Genomic DNA, 17,351 nt, shown 5'->3' on the forward strand with positions numbered 1-17,351 from the left:
AGTACAAAAATCAGCATTCTACTACTAAGGAGGAAAGTGGAACTGGATATTGGATGGGCCATGAGCCAAGTCTGCCTCAGAAGCATGGACAATTACATGTAATGAAAATAAAACAAGAGTATTGTTAGATCTATTGCTTGCTATGGAAAGGACTGAACGAATAGCTATTAATGAAGATTAAAAAGCTCACAGTAGACGCTCCATAGATGATAGAAACTATTATTAAGAAAGCAAGAAGGTTGGGCAGCCGGGTGGTTCAGTGGTCAGAGCACAGTGCTGGTAACACCGAAGTTGCTGGTTTGATTCCCACGTGGACCAGTGAGTTGGACCCTCCACAACTAGATTGGAAACAACGACTTGACATGGAGCTGATGGGTCCTGGAAAAACACTGTTCCCCGATACTCCCCAATAAAAATTTAAAAAAGAAAACAAGAAGGAACGCTGCTAACTGCGAGCTCAAAAGGAAGCAGGCAGATTCCATCTAGAAGATGATCGTAGCCTGTGAGTCTTGGCATTTGGGAGGAAGGACGGTTGGGCTGCTTCCTGTGGGAGCCCAGGTCTGGGTGAGGTCTGAGCATTAGTACATTTTAAAAGCCCCCCTGAGTGAGTCTAATGTGTAATCTGGGCTGAGAACCATGGCTCGAGGCCTCCTTTTGCTCATCTGTGAAATACAGATTTTAAGAATAGCCACCACCCATGGGTATTTTGGAGTCTCAATAAAGTGATGGGTGATAAGCTCAACACAGACCCTGACCCACAGGAAGCACTCAATAACTCTTCTGTATTATTCTGTTCCAGCCCGAAATTCTACATGTGGCCTCAGGAGGAATCTTTCCTTAATCTCTTTTACTCCAGGGGTCAGCACATGTTTGCTGGAAAGGCCCAGAGAGCACCTGTCTGCTTTATGGGCCACACAGATTCTGTTGCATCTACTCTCGCTGCTGTTTGGGGCGTGAAAACAGCCACAGACCAAATGCACACCAACCACTGTCACTGCCCCTGTCACTGACACTTTGATCCAAAACAGGTAGTGGGCTGGATTTGGCCCTCGGGCTGACCTCTCTTTTACGCATCTTTACTATCCCTTCATGTGATGAAGGGTATGGCGGCGTTCCTTAATTTTTATATGTTCATTTGTTTGTTTTAGGATTCTCTCTAAATTGTCTCAATTCCTCCCTCCCTTACTCTCCCTCCCTCCCTCCCTGTCCGCCCTCCTCTCTCTCTTCTCTCCCTCTCCCCCACTCCGCTTTCCCCCTTCCTTTCTGCCTCCCTTTCTCTGTCTCTCTCCGTCTCTCTAGCACACTGCTGGGCTGCACTGGGGTTCATACAGGCAAAGGTCTGGTGCCGGAAATAGGCTCAGGACCTGTCTTCCAAAACCTCGGCACCACATCAGTGCTTTCCCCAAATTCCAAGCTTGTGTTGAGGCTTTGCACACCATTGCCTAGCAACCGCCTTCTGTTCTCTCTCCCTTTGTGGCCCCTCTCTCCCCACCCTTTGCCATTCAAACTCCCCTAGACACTGACTTGCAAAGAGGGCTGGGAATCCCAGAGCTGCTCTACTGGGGTAAATCCATCTGCAGCCCCCGCCCCCAGGCGGCAGGCTTCTTTGGGCCCTGGAATGTTAACTAGCCTTGCTGTGCCTGCCCAGCTCAGGCGTCATGTGCAGAGGCCTCCAAAAGAGCAGCTCTGTCTCCTCATTTACTCTCCTCCTCCCCCAGTACCCAAGGCCCAGGGTGCCCTTGTCTTTCCCTCCTTTGATTTGGTTCGGTTTCTTCAGCGCATATACTCAGAAGACTGGATCTTTTTTAAGATTCACAAGCAAAGCAAAACTCTAAAAGTGTTAGACAATAGAGGGGAATATAATCACAAACAATGCTAGAGTGGAAATCCCTGTGTTGGCCTCCTTGGGAACTTGTGTTGGTCTAGGGCAGATGTTGAGAAGTGGCCTTGTGGAATAGTTCTCAAATAAGACGGCGCTAGGAAATGCTCCTGCCAGCAGTGATTACGTGTACCCCCAAACCTGCTGCCTCTCCGCCACTCAGTATAATCCAACTACAGTACTTCATAAAGACTCTGTCCATGCTTTATTCTGGCAGATTCTGCCAAGTTGACGTCAGAGTGTCGACCGGCTGCTCTAATTTACACTCCCCACAGGGATAGGCCTGTTACCCCCACCTTCACCAGCCCTCGAGATTATCAGATATTTCTTTTCATGCTGCTCCAAAGGGTAAAAAGGTGTTGTCTATTTTAATTATTTCTCTCTTTACAATCGAGGTGTTTGTTTTCTTTTCTTTCTGAAAATATTTAAATCAGATTCATAATCAAAGGAGATTTCCATATGGTTGAGTGCTTAGAGGATTTGAACAAACCTGGGTTGGAAACCAGGCTCCACCACTTAGCAGCCCGTGAACGGGACAAGGCCTGTCAACTGTCTGATCCTCAGCTTGTGAATCTATAAAATGGAGGCAGTAATCACTTGCTGCAGTGCTACAAGGCCTTAGCATAGCACCTGGAGCTTATTAAGTCCTCAGTAACTGCCGGTTAATGTGGCGTCTGCAGAATTCCGGAGGAGGCACTTTTTGCATGTTCCCATGTTTAATGGTTCTTTTATAAGGAGACAGAGAGGCTGCGGGTGCCGTGGAAGGGAGAGCAAAGCCCCGCCGTATCCAAGCCCCCATCTAAGTGCAGAGGAGGTTTTAATGGTGGGGCTGGGGGTAGAGAACCAAGATCTCCCCACTGGGAAAATCCTAAGGGAGATTTTAGGTTTACCCACAGTCTCACTGAGCCAGCTAACTAGATGTCAAATTTTCTGCTTTTGGCTGGAATTCCTTCAGCTCAGTGTGGTAATGCTGTCTCATGCTGATCAGAAGCCTGGCGGTTATGTATGTCTTTGAGAAGGAAAAGATGGGAATAGAGATAGATTACTAATTAACAAATGCAGTCCATTTGTCACACCAACTGCTTCCAACCGTGAAGTCCATGGAGAAAGACTAATTATGAAGAATATCACCAAAAGTAAAGCCTCTTCAACAAAGGATGCTGGAACAAATGAATATCCATATAGAAAAAAATAAATAAACTTTGAGCATCATGTACAAAAATTAATCTGAAATGGAGCATAGAGCTACACATAAAAGCTGAAAACTATAAAACTCCTACAAGAAAATACAGGGGAAATTCTTTGCAACTTTGGTGTCGGCAAAGATTTCTTAGGTAGAACATAAAAAGCACAAGCCATTTTTAAAAATTGATAAATTGGACTTTATCACAATCAAAAGCCTCTGCTCTTTGGAAGACACCATTTGGAAAATGGAAAGTTAAGCCACAGACTTGGGGAAAATATTTGCAAAGGATTTATATCCAAAATGTGCAATGAACTCTTACAACTCAATAATAAAAAAGCAACCCAGTATTTAAATGGGCTAAAGATTGTAAAAGACACTTTGCAGAAGAAAATACAGGGATGGCCAATAAATGCATGAAAAGGTTGTCAGTGGGAAAGTGCAAATTAAAACCACTGTGAGACGTGAGTACACACCCTGTAGAATGACTAAATTTAAAGACTGGCAATACCAAGTCTAGATGAGGAACTGGAATTCTCATAGCATTGCTGGTGGGAATGTAAAGTGGCATAACCACGGTGGAGAACCAGTTTGTCGGTTTCTTAAAAGTATAAACTTAGACTTACTGTATGACCCAGCAATTCTATCCCTAGCTATGTACCTGTTATGTTCTGAATTATGTCCCCTGCAAAACTCATGTATTGAAGCCGGGACCCCAGGACCTCAGAATGTGACTGCATTTGAAGATAGGGCTTTAAAAGGTGATTAACTTAACATGAGGTTGTTAAAGTTACGATGGGCCCTAATCCAATATAACTGGTATCTTTGTAAGAAGAGGAAATTTCGGCACACGGAGAAATACCAATGACGGGAAAAACTATCAGAGGACACAGCAAGAAGGTGGCCGTCTGCAAGCCACGGAGAGAGACCTCAGAGGAAACCAAACCTGCCCACACCTTGATCTTGGACTTTTAGACCTATGAGAAATAAATATCTGTTATGTTAAGCCATCTACTCGGTGGTATTATGTTATGGCATCACTAGCAAACTAACACAATATCCAGGAGACAGGAAAACCTGTATCTACACAGACCTGTCGGTGAATGTCTGCAGAAGCTTTATTCATAATTGCTAAGAAATGGAAAAAATCCAAATGTTGATCACCTGATGAAGAGCTAAACAAACTGTGGTCCACCCATCCGATGGACTATTACTCAGTCACAAAAAGGAGTGAACTATTGATACAATCACCAACATGGATGAATCTCAGAAACGTTCTGCTGAGAGAATGAAGCCAGAGACAAAGGGGCACCTAACTCTGATTCCCATGCACACGAAATGCTGGAAAAATCAGATTTCACCTATAGTGACAGAAAGCTGACCAGTGCTGGGCTGGGGGTGGAGGGAAATTAACAGATAGGGCATAAGGGAAGCTTTCGGGGTAATGGAATGGTCTAGATCTTGGTGGTATTGGTCACAGAGGAATACGTTGGTCAAAACTTGTCACGCTGTACACTGAAAAGGCATTTTGCTGTATGTAAATTATATCTCACTAAAATCGATTGTTTTTTTTCTTCAAAACTACGTCTTAAAACATCCTGGAAGCCCTCCCCTGGGCACATTTAAAGGCAGGTGAGCAGATCAAGGTGGTCTCTGGGTGGGTGACCAGAGTTCTATGTCATCACAGGAGGTTCGAGGAGGAGACCAGCGAAAACGAAGCAGCAGCAGAGGAGGAAGAGGGAGAGGAGGACATTTTCAGTGAGAAATCCTCCCCAGAAATGGATGAGTGCCCAGCGGTAAAGGTAGGGAGGGCCGGGGAGATGGGAAGGTCTATCTTAGGGAAATTACCTTCAACCTTTGAGCCCGGGCAGTTAGAAAAGGCTCAGGGCTAAACTAAGTAAGTTTTGTCCTCCAGCGTCAGGGGACAGGCCTCTGGAATGGGTTGACCTGCAGAAGGTGTAAAGTAGTGTCGTTGCCTATACTTTCTCTACCTAGCTTTGCAGTCAGAGGGGTCTGGGTTCAAATGCTGGCTCTGCTACTCCCTAGCTGCGTCATCTTCGGCAGGTGACTCCATCCCTCTCGAGCCTTCATTGCCTCATCTCTAAACTGGACAGAGTAATGCTCACCGTGCAGACAGGTTCTGGAATGCACGCCTTCATTTGGGTCGGCCCAAAGTGCACCAGCAGAAGCAGGGAGTCTAGTCAGGTTCCTCTCGCCCCCAGCTTCACTGCTGCACTAAGGTGACGTGTTACAACAGGACTCACTCTCCACAGAGATCTCTGCGCTCTTTCCACCTGCAGGACTCCTGGAAACAGAGCCCCTCCACTGCGTTTGCGCAGGGCTCCTGGAGGCGGAGCTGCAGGCCTTGCACAAAGGTGCCTGGCCAAGGGGGACCGGAGAAAAATCCAGGGTCGCCTTCTCACCGCTCCACACCAAGGGGAAAGCATTTCGCAGTTTCTCCAGCCAAAGGGGGTGCCATTTTCAAACTTACCCAAAGGCAGTGTTAAGGCTAATGGAGGCCCCGCATTTAGGTGTTTTTGTTTGCTTATCTTTTACTGGTGACTACCGTGAAAGGGCGGTAGAAAACCGAATCGCCTAGTGTAAGAAACGAAATTTGCAGGTTGCCTCCGTAATTCCAAGAAAACGTCAGCAGTTCTTGGCTGGGGCAGTGGAGGCCTTGGGTGTGACTTTGTCAAAATGTACCTGGCATGTAAGGCTTGAGGATATGAAGTCCAGGACATGTGTGATTGAGGTGTGTCTGCTACTCACGCGAGCTAGCTTGGGGACTGAATATGCTCCCCTTAGCCCCGAGGAATAGCAGCCGGCACTCGGGACCTTGGGCTATGTCCTGGCTGAACAGGGCTGGAGCCAAGGAAGCCCCCAGCTGTGTCTGTGGGACAAAGGTGAGGTGACAGGAGTGGGGAGTCGCTGGAGAGTCTTCCGCGTGGGTCTTGGGTTGGGTGGCTGAGACCCTGTGGTTATTGGGGTCCTCACAACCATGGCTTCTCCCTCAGGTGGACAAAGAGACCAACACAGAGACCCCAGCCCCTTCCCCCACAGTGGTGCGGCCCAAGGACCGGCGGGTGGGCACGCCATCGCCAGGGCCGTTTCTTCGAGGAAGCACCATCATCCGCTCCAAGACCTTCTCCCCTGGACCCCAGAGCCAGTACGTGTGCCGGGTAAGCAAACGCTACGTTGTTCTTTCCTCCTCCCAGAGGGCCTGCTTCCCACAGGGTAGCCAAGAGCCTTCAGCCTCGCACAGTTCTGGGTGCAAATCTCCATTGCTTTCCCCTTGTCAGGTCACCTCAGGCAAGGTAACGCCTCTGAGCCTCAGTTTCCTCACATGGAGTTAATGGGCCGACTTTACAGGGCTGTTTGAAGGACTGACTTTGGTAAAGTGTGGGAAAGGCTCGGTAACTCGTACGTGGCCAATATTATTACAATTCCAACCGACACTCCCCTCCTACCTGTCCACACCCTGCACTTCCACTCAGCTGCTTGCTGAGATCACACTGACCCCTCACGGTCCCTGAACGGGCATTTCTTCCTCACCTCCTGGGCAATCAATCCCAGGGTGCAGGTTCCATAATGGCCACAGACTTAGGAAACAGGAAAACTTAGGAAAGGCTATTAAACATAGAAGAAACATGGAGCGATTTCACTCAATGTCAGTTTCTCTTAAAGAAAAGGGACGGTCTGGCACCACGAGCCACACATTCTCTCCCAGCAAAAACTGGCTGGAGCCGAGAAGTTGGGTGATTGGAGGGGCGGGGGTTTTCCGGTTCGCTCTGGCCCCCTGGCTCTCTTTACCTATTGGGTTGCCAACCTGTCTGGCGGCCCTGCTAGCATGTGGAAACCCTGCTCCCCAGATAGTCTCCCCCTTTCCTAGACCAGCCCACTCCTTTTAGTCTTATCATGAATGAGGGTTTGAGCACGTGCATGGTGGTTGCTGGGGTTAGAGAGCAAGACCTGTTACTGACCTTCCTCCGAGGACGGCACAGATGTGACACCTGTACATCTTACCTGAGTCCTGGGTTCAAGGGATGTGTCAACATCCATTTTTCGCTGCCACCATACAGAACCAGTGCACAGTGACCGGATGTATAAGCAGAGCTTTCCTGCCTAATGTTCCAATAAATCATTGCGGACGGAGAGGCCCATGGAACCCGCCCTGTATCTTCAACCTGCCACCTACCTATCTACTGTTATTTGCGAGGGGCAGGGCATATTGAGGGGGGTTCTTGATATTCAGTATCCAAGGCCTACAAGTATGAGATTGAGTCGAGGACCTAACGTCTTCAATATATGAAAATTCCACTAATTTACTGGCTACTTATCAAATTAGTCCCCCCAGAAATGTTCCCTGCAGTGCCTCCCAGAAATGCCATAAACCCATCCCTTCTGTGTCAAGTCTCAAAAGAGCTAATTGTTTGAGCTTGTAAGCCTTTGAATGAGCAGTATAAGCACAGTGCACGTTGGCTGCCTGTATTGCAAAAGGTACAGGGGTTTCCTGACGTCACAGCATGTGACCTGGACACTGGGGATTCCTGAATCACAGTCGAAGAATCCTGCAGTCAAGCCAGCTCACAGCTGAAGAAGAGAAAAACCCAATCCCTGTTTTCAGATGTGTTTTGAAGGATTTAGAAAAGCCCTTAGGATAATAGTTAAAACCCTCTGTGTGGGGTAACATTACCGCCTTTATGAACACACAGTGGAAATCAAATACAAAGTGAAGAATGTTGTGGGGAAAAAAATCACCCCAAAAGAAATTAGTGTTAGATTCATTCTGTTTCATCAGGATGAGCATGCAGTTGTAAGTTTGTTAAGTGGAAGACATAAAACACAGCTTTTGTAACGTGTCTTTCTTTTCCAACTAAAGACTCAAAACTTCCCTCCCCCAACCCGCACCCCAATGTTTGCTGTAAAATTCTGGTCCCCTGTTTAAATGGATTGATTTTCAGTGGCCCTTTTCTAGGTATGGCATCCTCAAATAACCAGGAGCTGAGTTCTATTTATTAAGCATCGATAGCACGCCTAGCACCACACTCCCCGTATTGTATCATCTGGACCAGTTTCCAACCCTGCACGGCTGCAAATTAAGAAACTCCCAGTCAGCATGGAACATATGCCTCAGGCAGACAGGGCTTTTCTTAGTACAGCCGTGTGTTTTTCTTTCCTGGCTTTCCAACTGGCCCCCTTCAGCCCAAGTTTACCTCTTTCTTGTACAATCTTACTGAAAGCTACAAGAAGTAGTCACTGGTACAACACCCTAAATTGTTTCCCATCTTTCACCCTAAAACTCCTTAGTCATGCCGTCTGTCTCCCAAGATACAACAGGTAACAATTTAGCTCTCTGTTCTGCACCCACTAAACGAGCATTATGATCCCCGACGGGGGACCCTGGACTCTGTGCTGCCCCCCTGCCCCCGCCTACCCCCAGTACCCAGCCAGCTCCACATTTTCCAGTCTGTGACATGTCACTCCACTTCCAACCACCAAGTTCTGTGCTACTAGTCAGGGTTCTCAGTGGCAGGCAACAGCACCAAACTGTGGTCAATAGACGCGGGAAAGAAATTTTTGGAAAGGAAGTTGAGTCACCCACATATTTATCAGATGCCTGTAGAACCCGCCTCAGAAATCAGGGAGGAACAAGATGGGCCAGACCACAGCCAAAATCATACCACAGAGGCAATCAGGTGAGGACGTCGCCCATGCTGGTAGAACTTGGCCCCAGCTCAGCCCACCACTGTCTCGGGGTTCAACACCGAGGCCTCCACCAGACTCCTGCCACTGCAGGAGGTCACAGCTCTGGGCGCTGCTGCTCACCACTCAGCGCTTCTTCCTGAGATACCGATGAACATGACATGCTGGTGGAACAAGAGGGTGGCCCGGTTACTCCCAGAAGCTCAGTAACAGAGAACTGTGTCCAACTAACCAGGCTGTGATTCAAAGATTGTGGCAGTTGCATCTAATTGTCTGAGTCTAGTCCTGTGCCTGCTTTTAGCTCAAAGGGAAGCTACCAAAACGAGACTGTGCCTTCAGCTTCATTAGTGGGAGGTGGGCTTTGTCTCCCCCCATGAGTTATAAAGTGGGGATTTCCCCACCCATAGGATAGAGTTTCAAATGCAAATTAGCACCCCCCCCCAAAAAAAAAAAGAACTATTTTCTGTGTCATCAAATCTTACAAACAATCCTGCAAGGCACGTTGCATTAACCCCATTTCATAGATGCGGAAACTGAGACTCAGAAAGTGAGAGCATTTTGTTCTAGGTCAAGAGCTACTAAGTGCAAAGCCAAGAGTCTGACTCCAGGGCCCTCAGCCTTTGTAGTACTCAGAGCAACCTCCTGAAGGACTTCTCTGCCTTCCTGCAGTCTGAATAACAAGTAAGCCCCTCCGCTGGCCTGATGCCAACCTCTGCTGGGTGTGTCCCTCCTGCGGTCTTCATTCAGCATGGCCTGCGTCACTTGGTTAGTGTCCTGGGCTTGGGCCCCCACTGAGCTCCAAGTCCACGAAAATAGGGACAGTGAATTGCACCCCTTACAGCTCTCCAGCACCCCGTGTCTTAAAAACCTACGTATTGATCGGCAGTGCTGCTGAATGGGCTGGTTGGCTCACCTGATGGATACAGTCCTTCTGAAATTCTCATTCCTGAACTAGCTCTCTGTGGCTTGCAGTTATTTCAGTTTCCCTCCTTCGCCCATGGAAATAATAACAAGGCAGCAATATGTTCTACCATGTTTGAGATAAAATGCATTATAATATTTTATGTAAGAAAAAACCCTGTTAACTTCAAGGACTTATTATGGGTTTCCATCACTCACGTATAACATGGTCTTTAACACATAGACACTTAAGGATTAAGTGTCCTGATTCTGCAAGTGCCACCTTTGGATTGAAGCAATGCAGAATAAAGCTCCCTTCTGGTGTGATAGCCAGTCTGTTCATGTGTACGAATTCACCCCAATCACAATGGTCCACCCCTCCATCTGTATATTAGCTTCATCTCTGAGCCTTGTGTGCACCCTGGGGGCCAGGAGAGGACGTGGCCTTGGAGTCAGACTGGATGTTGAACTGTTATTCTGATGCTCACCAGCGGTACGACTTGTAAAAGTGTCTTGAACTCTCTGGCCCTCCCGTCCCTCTATTAGGATTGTTTGAGGATTAAATGAAATCATCAGTAAAGCACATGGCACCTAGTAGGTGCTCTGTCCACGGGGCTGTAATTATTGCTACTAGTCTAGTTCTGGTTCTGGTCGAGACTCTGCCTGGCACAGTAACCGTTTCATCCGTGATGTCCCTGGGGTGGCTGTTCATCAACATAGCAGGGCTATTGATATCATGATCACTAGTAATTGTTAATAACCACAAAAATGATGACACACAAACAGCTTCTCAAGACAGATCTGCAGCAGTCAGCTGCCAGCTGCCAGAACAAACAGGCTCTGTAGCATCGGCCTTTGGGGATCCCACTCACTTGGAAAAATAGGACTCAAGAAAGAAGCCCCTGCCCCACACATGCAGGGATGTGCTGTCATCCCAACCTCCCTTTCCAGTCCTGTGAGGAACACGCACACTCGGTAGAAAAGCATCTCCCTGGACCACAGCCTTGATCACTGGCCATGGATGGAGAACGTCAGCTTTCTCGGGAGGGTACAAATAACCAAAGGATTGAAGGGATTCTGAGGAGGGGAGAGAGAGCTGCGGTGGGCGCAGCCCTTGCCCAGCCTGTCTGCGCCATCTTCTCCAAGGATACTACCCCTGATATATATATATATATATATATATATATATATATATATATATATATATATATATATATATATATATATAATGCAGCACAAGAACAAAGCCTCAGGGATATCTATCTATCTATCTATCTATCTATCTATCTATCTATCTATCTATCTATCTCAATCTTGACAGTGGCTCCATTTCAGCCATAAAGGGAGACAGGGAAGAGTCCATGCAAATAGGACTTTTTGTGGTAGGTCAAGGGGTAGTATATCCTGGAGTCACACTGCTGCTACCAGCTCGCCAACCATGGGCAAGTCCCACAACCCCTAAGCCACTATCTCCTCATTGGTAAAAGCTAAAAGGAGGGTGCCCCCATCCCACGCGGTTGTTGGAAGGATTAAATGAGATGTCACACATATAGTGCGCAACAACATGCATTGTGCTGAGTACGTGCTCAGTAAACATTCCTCTAGAAAGGAAAGGCAAGTCAGAATGAAACCTGCCTCCTGCAGTCACCAGGGATCAGGAACTCTGGGTGTTTGCACAGGAGAGCAAAGAATGGGCTGAGTGGGGGGGAAACACCACCCTTCTGGCCCCCACCTGCCTTCCGAATGCATTTGGACCTTAATTTCCCTGACTTTTTTCCTTGTAGCTGAATCGGAGTGATAGTGACAGCTCCACGCTGTCCAAGAAGCCACCTTTTGTGCGGAACTCCTTGGAGCGACGCAGCGTCCGGGTGAAACGGGTAAGACCATCCGCTCAAAACCGTTTGAACATGGGCTCTGCCCTTGTTTCCCCAAACACATCCCCTGACTTCTGACTGTTCCTCCTCAGCCACTGGATTTAAGAAAGCCATTCTTGCGATTGTGCTGGTGTTTGAGAATGGACGTTTGTGAACTATAAGGCCTGTGTAGGCCCCGGGGAAGGTGCCAGAGGGTAAATGTAACATTATCATCATAACGTATACGTTAGATCAGGAATGTGGCTTCCTGGGTAGAAATCCCTGTCGCTAAGAACTAACCAACCCAAGACGTTGCGGTCACCGATTCCCATAAGACTGCTCAGTGTGGCGTCCAGCAGGCTGAGTGGTTAAAGGTTCTGACAGCCCTCCGTGACGGCATAGACGCCAGGCACTTCCAGCACCAACCAGAAGCAGGGAGGCATGGGTGGGCGTCTCTCAGTGCAGTTGGAAATGCCCAGAAGAGGCCACAGCTGTCCCTGGAGGGAAATCTCACTTTTCCTTATGGAGACTTGGCTGAGGGATGCGGGTGGGGTGGCGTTAGGCAAAGGACTGACTCCTGATCGGGACTTTTAGCAGCCATGCTACTGGAGAGGCAGAGCGGCCCTCCCCTCTTTGTGCTTGGAACACAGACTTTACAGCTCTTCTGGTGAGTTTGCAGAACTGGAAGAAACCAAAAGCCAGAATGTCAGAAAGAGGTAGACAAAGGGAAAGGGAAAGGAGAGCATGCTGACGGCCCCGAGCAGGGAAAGGTCTGCGTGTCTCTCCAGAAAGAACTAGAGTGAGCAGGAGAAAGCAGTGCAGACGAGGGTGCTGGCTGCGGGACAGTGTGGACAGGCGTCAGGTGGCGGGGACGGCCGACTGCCCACCCTGGGTCTCCTACCCCTTCCCTGTCTCCTGTGGCTGCACAGTCTCCTGGGGAGCTTTGGGTGATGCACCCTCCAAGGCCACATTCCAAGACCGTTGAATTCAGCAGCTGGGGTGGGGCCCTGGAAACTGCATTTTTAACAAGGTCCTCAGAGGATTCTGGGTCCATTCCGGGAGAAATGCCACTGCAGAAATTCCCCCTTCCTCACCTCCTCTTCCTCGTAGCCAAGGGGATGACTTCCTCAGGAGCCTTTGGTGGTGGGTCTGAGCCCACATTTCCGGGGGGCCAAACTGCACCCTGGGGAACAGGAGAGTCCAGAGTCTGGGCCAGGGCCCCGGACGCTGCCCTGAGCTGTGCCTCCATCTGCTGTGGGTAGGTTTCTAAGACTGGACATCAGTCAGTGCAAAGCAAAAGAATCCACTTCTTCTTGCTCTGAGAACTGGAGCCACATAGATCCTCAACAGGGTTTCCTCTCCCTGTTCATTTATGAGCACAGACCAGACAATGGCCACCCAACGAGCCTTCTAGAATTTCTGCACTGAGCTGTTTCCTGTTCCCGAAAGTATACAGGTCAGCCTTAAGTGAGGAAGTTCAGAGGAGCATTTTACGGACCATGTCACAAATCCCTTCACTGGTCATTGTATTTGTTTGCTGTTGCTGCATCACAAGGTACCATCAGCTTAGCTTAACATCATACAAATTCATTATCTCACAGTGTCCATGGGTCAGGAGTTCAGGCACAGGTTAGCTGGAGCCTCTGCTCAGACTGAAATCTAAGAATCGACTGACTGCATCCTCCTCTGGAATTTTAGATTCCATTCCCGGCTCCCTCAAGGCCTCGGCAGGATTCATTTCCTTGTGTTTTCTTGCTAGCTGCAGGCCGGGGGCTATTCCCAACTCCTACAGGTCACTCCCAGGGCCTGGCCACAACATACATTGCTCCAAGGCCGGCAGGAGATCTCTCTCCAGGAACAGCCCAATTCATCTTTTAAGGGGTCCCCTGATTATGTCAGGCCCACCTGGGATAATCTCCGTTTTTATTAACTCAGAGTCACCTGATTAGTTACCTAATCATGGGAGTGATATCCCATTGTATTCATAGGTCCCACCCACACTGAAAGGGAGAGCATTGTACAGGTGTGTGGGTTAGGGGTTGGGAATCCTAGGGGCCGGCTTAGAATTCAGTCTCCCACTGTCACTGAGCTGCTCTTTTTTAACCATGGCTGGGTTTTGGTAGGAGAAGAATAGTTAATGGTTCTCTTACTCAGAACTTGTACATGCAGGTAACTGAAGAACTCACACACAGCTTGAAAATGAAAGGGAGACTTCATTGGCTCATTTAATGGGAAACTCCAGGATGTTGGACTAGTTTCAGGCATGGATTGATCCAGGACTTGAAAGAATGTCCTCAAGCCTCAGTCCCCCTCCCATGGCGCGGCTCCCTCCAGATAGCTTACCTCTTAAACAAAGCCACCCCGTGTGATGATAAAGGTTTATATATTGCCAGCTTAACAACCTCTGTGTAAAGATACTGCTTTTTGTTCCAAGGAGCTCAGCAAAAGTCCCAGAATTGAGTATTACTGGCTGGCTTTCAATGACATACTCACCCCCAAAGCAGCCACTGCAGCTCTGATCGGCCACGTTCGGGTGGCATTCCCATCCCACACGGGTTGAGCATGGAGGAGGAGAGGATCCCCAGGGGAAGATAGGGGTGCTTTACTATAGGCCTGGGGAAGTCGAGGCTGGCCAAGCAGAAGCAACAGATGTCCATTACAGGAATACCACGTCAGGAAGACTAGGCTTCTGCTCTCAAAGGGAAGCAGATCTGCATGGAGGAAACAGCTGGAAAGCGGGACAGACACAGGAATGCACCGACTGAGCGTGACTGTTGAGCGCACTGAGAGTGGGGAACCGGGCATGTGTGGGGAGTGAGTGGGTCGGGTCTGGAGCCAGCTGCCTGGGCTGGACTCTCAGCTTTCCCACTGATGATCTGTGTGACTTAGCCCCTGGGAGCCTCACCTGTGCAATGTCGACAGAGGAGCCCTCAGAGGGTGGAGAAAAGGACCAGAGGTAGTGGGAGTAAAGCACTAGCACTGTGCCTGGGACCTGAAAATGCTCAAAACACATGAGCTGTAGAAGTGGGGAAAATCAAGACAGGTCGCGGGAGGCGTGGAGGTGGGTATTTGAGGTTCAAAGATGAATGGAGGCAGGTATCAGGTTCAGAGGAGGGGGTCATGTGGCCTCACTAGTCCCGGCCCAGTAGGAAGCAGTCAACACCATCTCCGCCCCGCAGCCTTCATCCTTCAGATCGCTGCGCAACGAGCACCTGATGCGCACCTCGCTGGACCTCGAGTTAGACCTGCAGGCCACCAGGACCTGGCACAGCCAGCTGACTCAGGAGATCTCGGTGCTGAAGGAGCTCAAGGAGCAGCTGGAACAAGCCAAGAGCCACGGGGCGAAGGAGCTGCCGCAGTGGGTGCGGGAGGATGAGCGCTTCCGCCTGCTGCTGAGGATGCTAGAGAAGCGGGTAAGTGCCGCTCGCCAAAGGCAGGGGGGGGGGGGGGGGGCGGGGCGGGGGGGGGCGGGGCGGCGCCCGGCTGCAAAGGAGACAGGCCCGAGCTCTGAATGGGTCCCACAGTCCTGAGCCCCACGGACAGTGTGGGTCCCTCGTTCCCATCCGCAAAGGGATTCTTTGGCTGACCCATTCCTGGAAGCCCTAAGGATTCCCCACAACCTCATGGCTTTGCCGGCTTTGCCCTGCAGATGGACCAAGCAGAGCACAAGGGTGAGCTTCAGACAGACAAGATGATGAGGGCGGCCGCCAAGGACGTGCACAGGCTCCGAGGCCAGAGCTGTAAGGAGCCCCCAGAAGTGCAGTCTTTCAGGTAAGCGAGCGGGCGGCCAGCTGCCCACCTGCCCTCCTTTCCCTTTCACACCAGCCTATCCAGCCGCAGACTTCTTTCTCCACCTCACTGCTCTCTTCTCTAGCAGAGCAGCGGCACTGTCTGTATCAGCTGTCCATCCTCTGCCACGGGGTCCCTGGTGGGCTGTGCGCTCTGCAGTACTTTTCCTCGGCTGTCTTGCTCAGTTCCCGCACAACTCAAGCTAATTTGTCAGATCCTCTTGTTTAATGAACGAGCCACCTGCCCTGGCCTCTCCTCCTAGCATTTCATCACCAGTAATTGTGGAGGATTGGCTGAATGATAAATAAGCTGGAGGTGATGGATGCCTGCCGGGGGGGCCCCCCTGGCTCTGCCTGCTTCCTGCCAGGATCTCAGGGAGGCACATTCTTGCTGTGCTGGACCCAGGCGTTTCACAGCAGGGCCCCCAGCCCCAGTGATCTGGGCCTCCCATCCACAGAGGGCCTTGTGTTTAGACTCGTGATGTCCTCTCAGAGAAGACTAACAAACATTCCTTTGTGGTACATAAACATTTAAAATATACTGTAATTTATATAACCATGTTTGGACATCTTCTAATTTTCATCCAGTTAGGAATCTAAAACAAACAAACACTACAAGTAGCCCAAAGGTCCTTTTAAACTCAGAGAGGTCCCTGATTTGAACTAAAAGTCACTGACCCTGCTAATGCCCCCTAAAGCACTGGTTCTAAACCGTGGATGATTTGCCCCCCGCCCCCCAGGGACATTTGGCAGTGTCTGGGGACATTGTTGGTTGTCACAACTAGAAAAAAGGGTGGGGAAGCTGCAACTGGCATGTAGTGAGCAGAGACCAGTGCTGCTGCATGTCCTGAATGCATAGGACAGCCCGCACAGCAACGAATGGTCCTGCCCTTGCTGGCTGCCAGGTGAGGCTGGAAACTCCTGCTCTAAAGGCATGGCCTCTTTCACAGGGAGAAGATGGCATTTTTCACCCGGCCTCGGATGAATATCCCAACCCTCTCTGCAGATGACGTCTAACGCCAGAAAAGTATTTCCTTTGTTCTCATGACCACGCTGTGAACATAGACTGTGGCTAAAGTTATTTATGTGGTGTTATATGAAGGTATTGAGTCACAAGTCCTCTAGCGCTCCTGTTGGTTGGAAGATGAACAGATTTTTTAGTTTGGGTTCTATTATTATTAAAAAAAACAAAAAACCAGCATTAAAATGACAAGATTGTATAGTTTGTATATTTAGGAATGTATTTTTGAGAAAGAAAATTTAAATGAACTAAAGCAGTGTTAAGTCGCTGCTCTTCTTAAAGTTGTTTAGATTTTTCTTTTTTTTTTCTTTTTTTGTACAGCTCTACCTTCTAGAGGTTTCACTGCAATAAGTAAGTAATGTTTGGGGGACGGTAATCCTAAAAGGACGTCCTCCAGGCATCACAGCACAGCTGACCTTTCCTACTTAACATATTTTGTACAATATTTTAAAAATGCACAGGAACTGTTTGGGGGATTCTGGGGTGCATCCGTGAGTCTTCTTTGAGCTGTGATGTGTTTTTCTGTGGCCGCCTGATGTGGAGTGGGCAGTGCGGAGCTGGCAACGGGCCTGCCCACACCGGTCTCAGATGCCCCGTGAAGCCACTGAAGTGAATGAGGGAGGGCTGCGGAGAATTCCTTTCCGTTTTATCTCCATCAATAAAGTGGCCTTTCTGAACGAATTTCCTCTCTCTTTTTCTCCCCAACCCCTCCCGTCATCTGTTTCTCAGATTGTTGACTCTTCCCCTTCCCAAGCATTTCCTTCCCACCCATCCCCAGCCCAGTCCAGGTGATGTTTTGTTTGGTTTTAGTTTTTTGCCCACCGTTCCACTCATTAAATGAAAATGGCTGCTCAGCTGGGACTATTGCAGATAATTAGAAGCCCACCTTTCACAAACAAGTGGCAAAATCTCTTCCTCCTTCCTTTCTCTGACATCGTCCAGTGCAACTTTCCTCAAAGTCTGTTGCCCCACCTGCCACATCAGAATCACTTGGGGCAGCTTGTTAAAAATACAGACTCCTGGG

General features: G+C 49.1%; 1 protein-coding gene across 1 annotated transcript in view; it reads left to right on the top strand.

Annotated features, from left to right (window-relative positions):
* The window catches only part of WWC1 (WW and C2 domain containing 1), a 124,733-nt gene extending 107,725 nt beyond the window's left edge, over window positions 1-17,008 (top strand). The window contains exons 18-23 of the mRNA XM_074313878.2: window positions 4,750-4,864; window positions 6,077-6,241; window positions 11,450-11,542; window positions 14,698-14,931; window positions 15,168-15,289; window positions 16,257-17,008. Of these exons, the coding sequence (XP_074169979.2) occupies window positions 4,750-4,864; window positions 6,077-6,241; window positions 11,450-11,542; window positions 14,698-14,931; window positions 15,168-15,289; window positions 16,257-16,323 (796 nt within the window). The 3' untranslated portion in view covers window positions 16,324-17,008. The remainder of the gene's footprint in view (window positions 1-4,749; window positions 4,865-6,076; window positions 6,242-11,449; window positions 11,543-14,697; window positions 14,932-15,167; window positions 15,290-16,256) is intronic.
* The last annotated feature ends 343 nt before the right edge of the window (window positions 17,009-17,351 follow it).

The sequence above is a fragment of the Rhinolophus sinicus genome, chromosome 5, assembly GCF_057876585.1.
Source record: "Rhinolophus sinicus isolate RSI-liver-muscle chromosome 5, RSI-T2T, whole genome shotgun sequence".
NCBI lineage: Eukaryota > Metazoa > Chordata > Mammalia > Chiroptera > Rhinolophidae > Rhinolophus > Rhinolophus sinicus.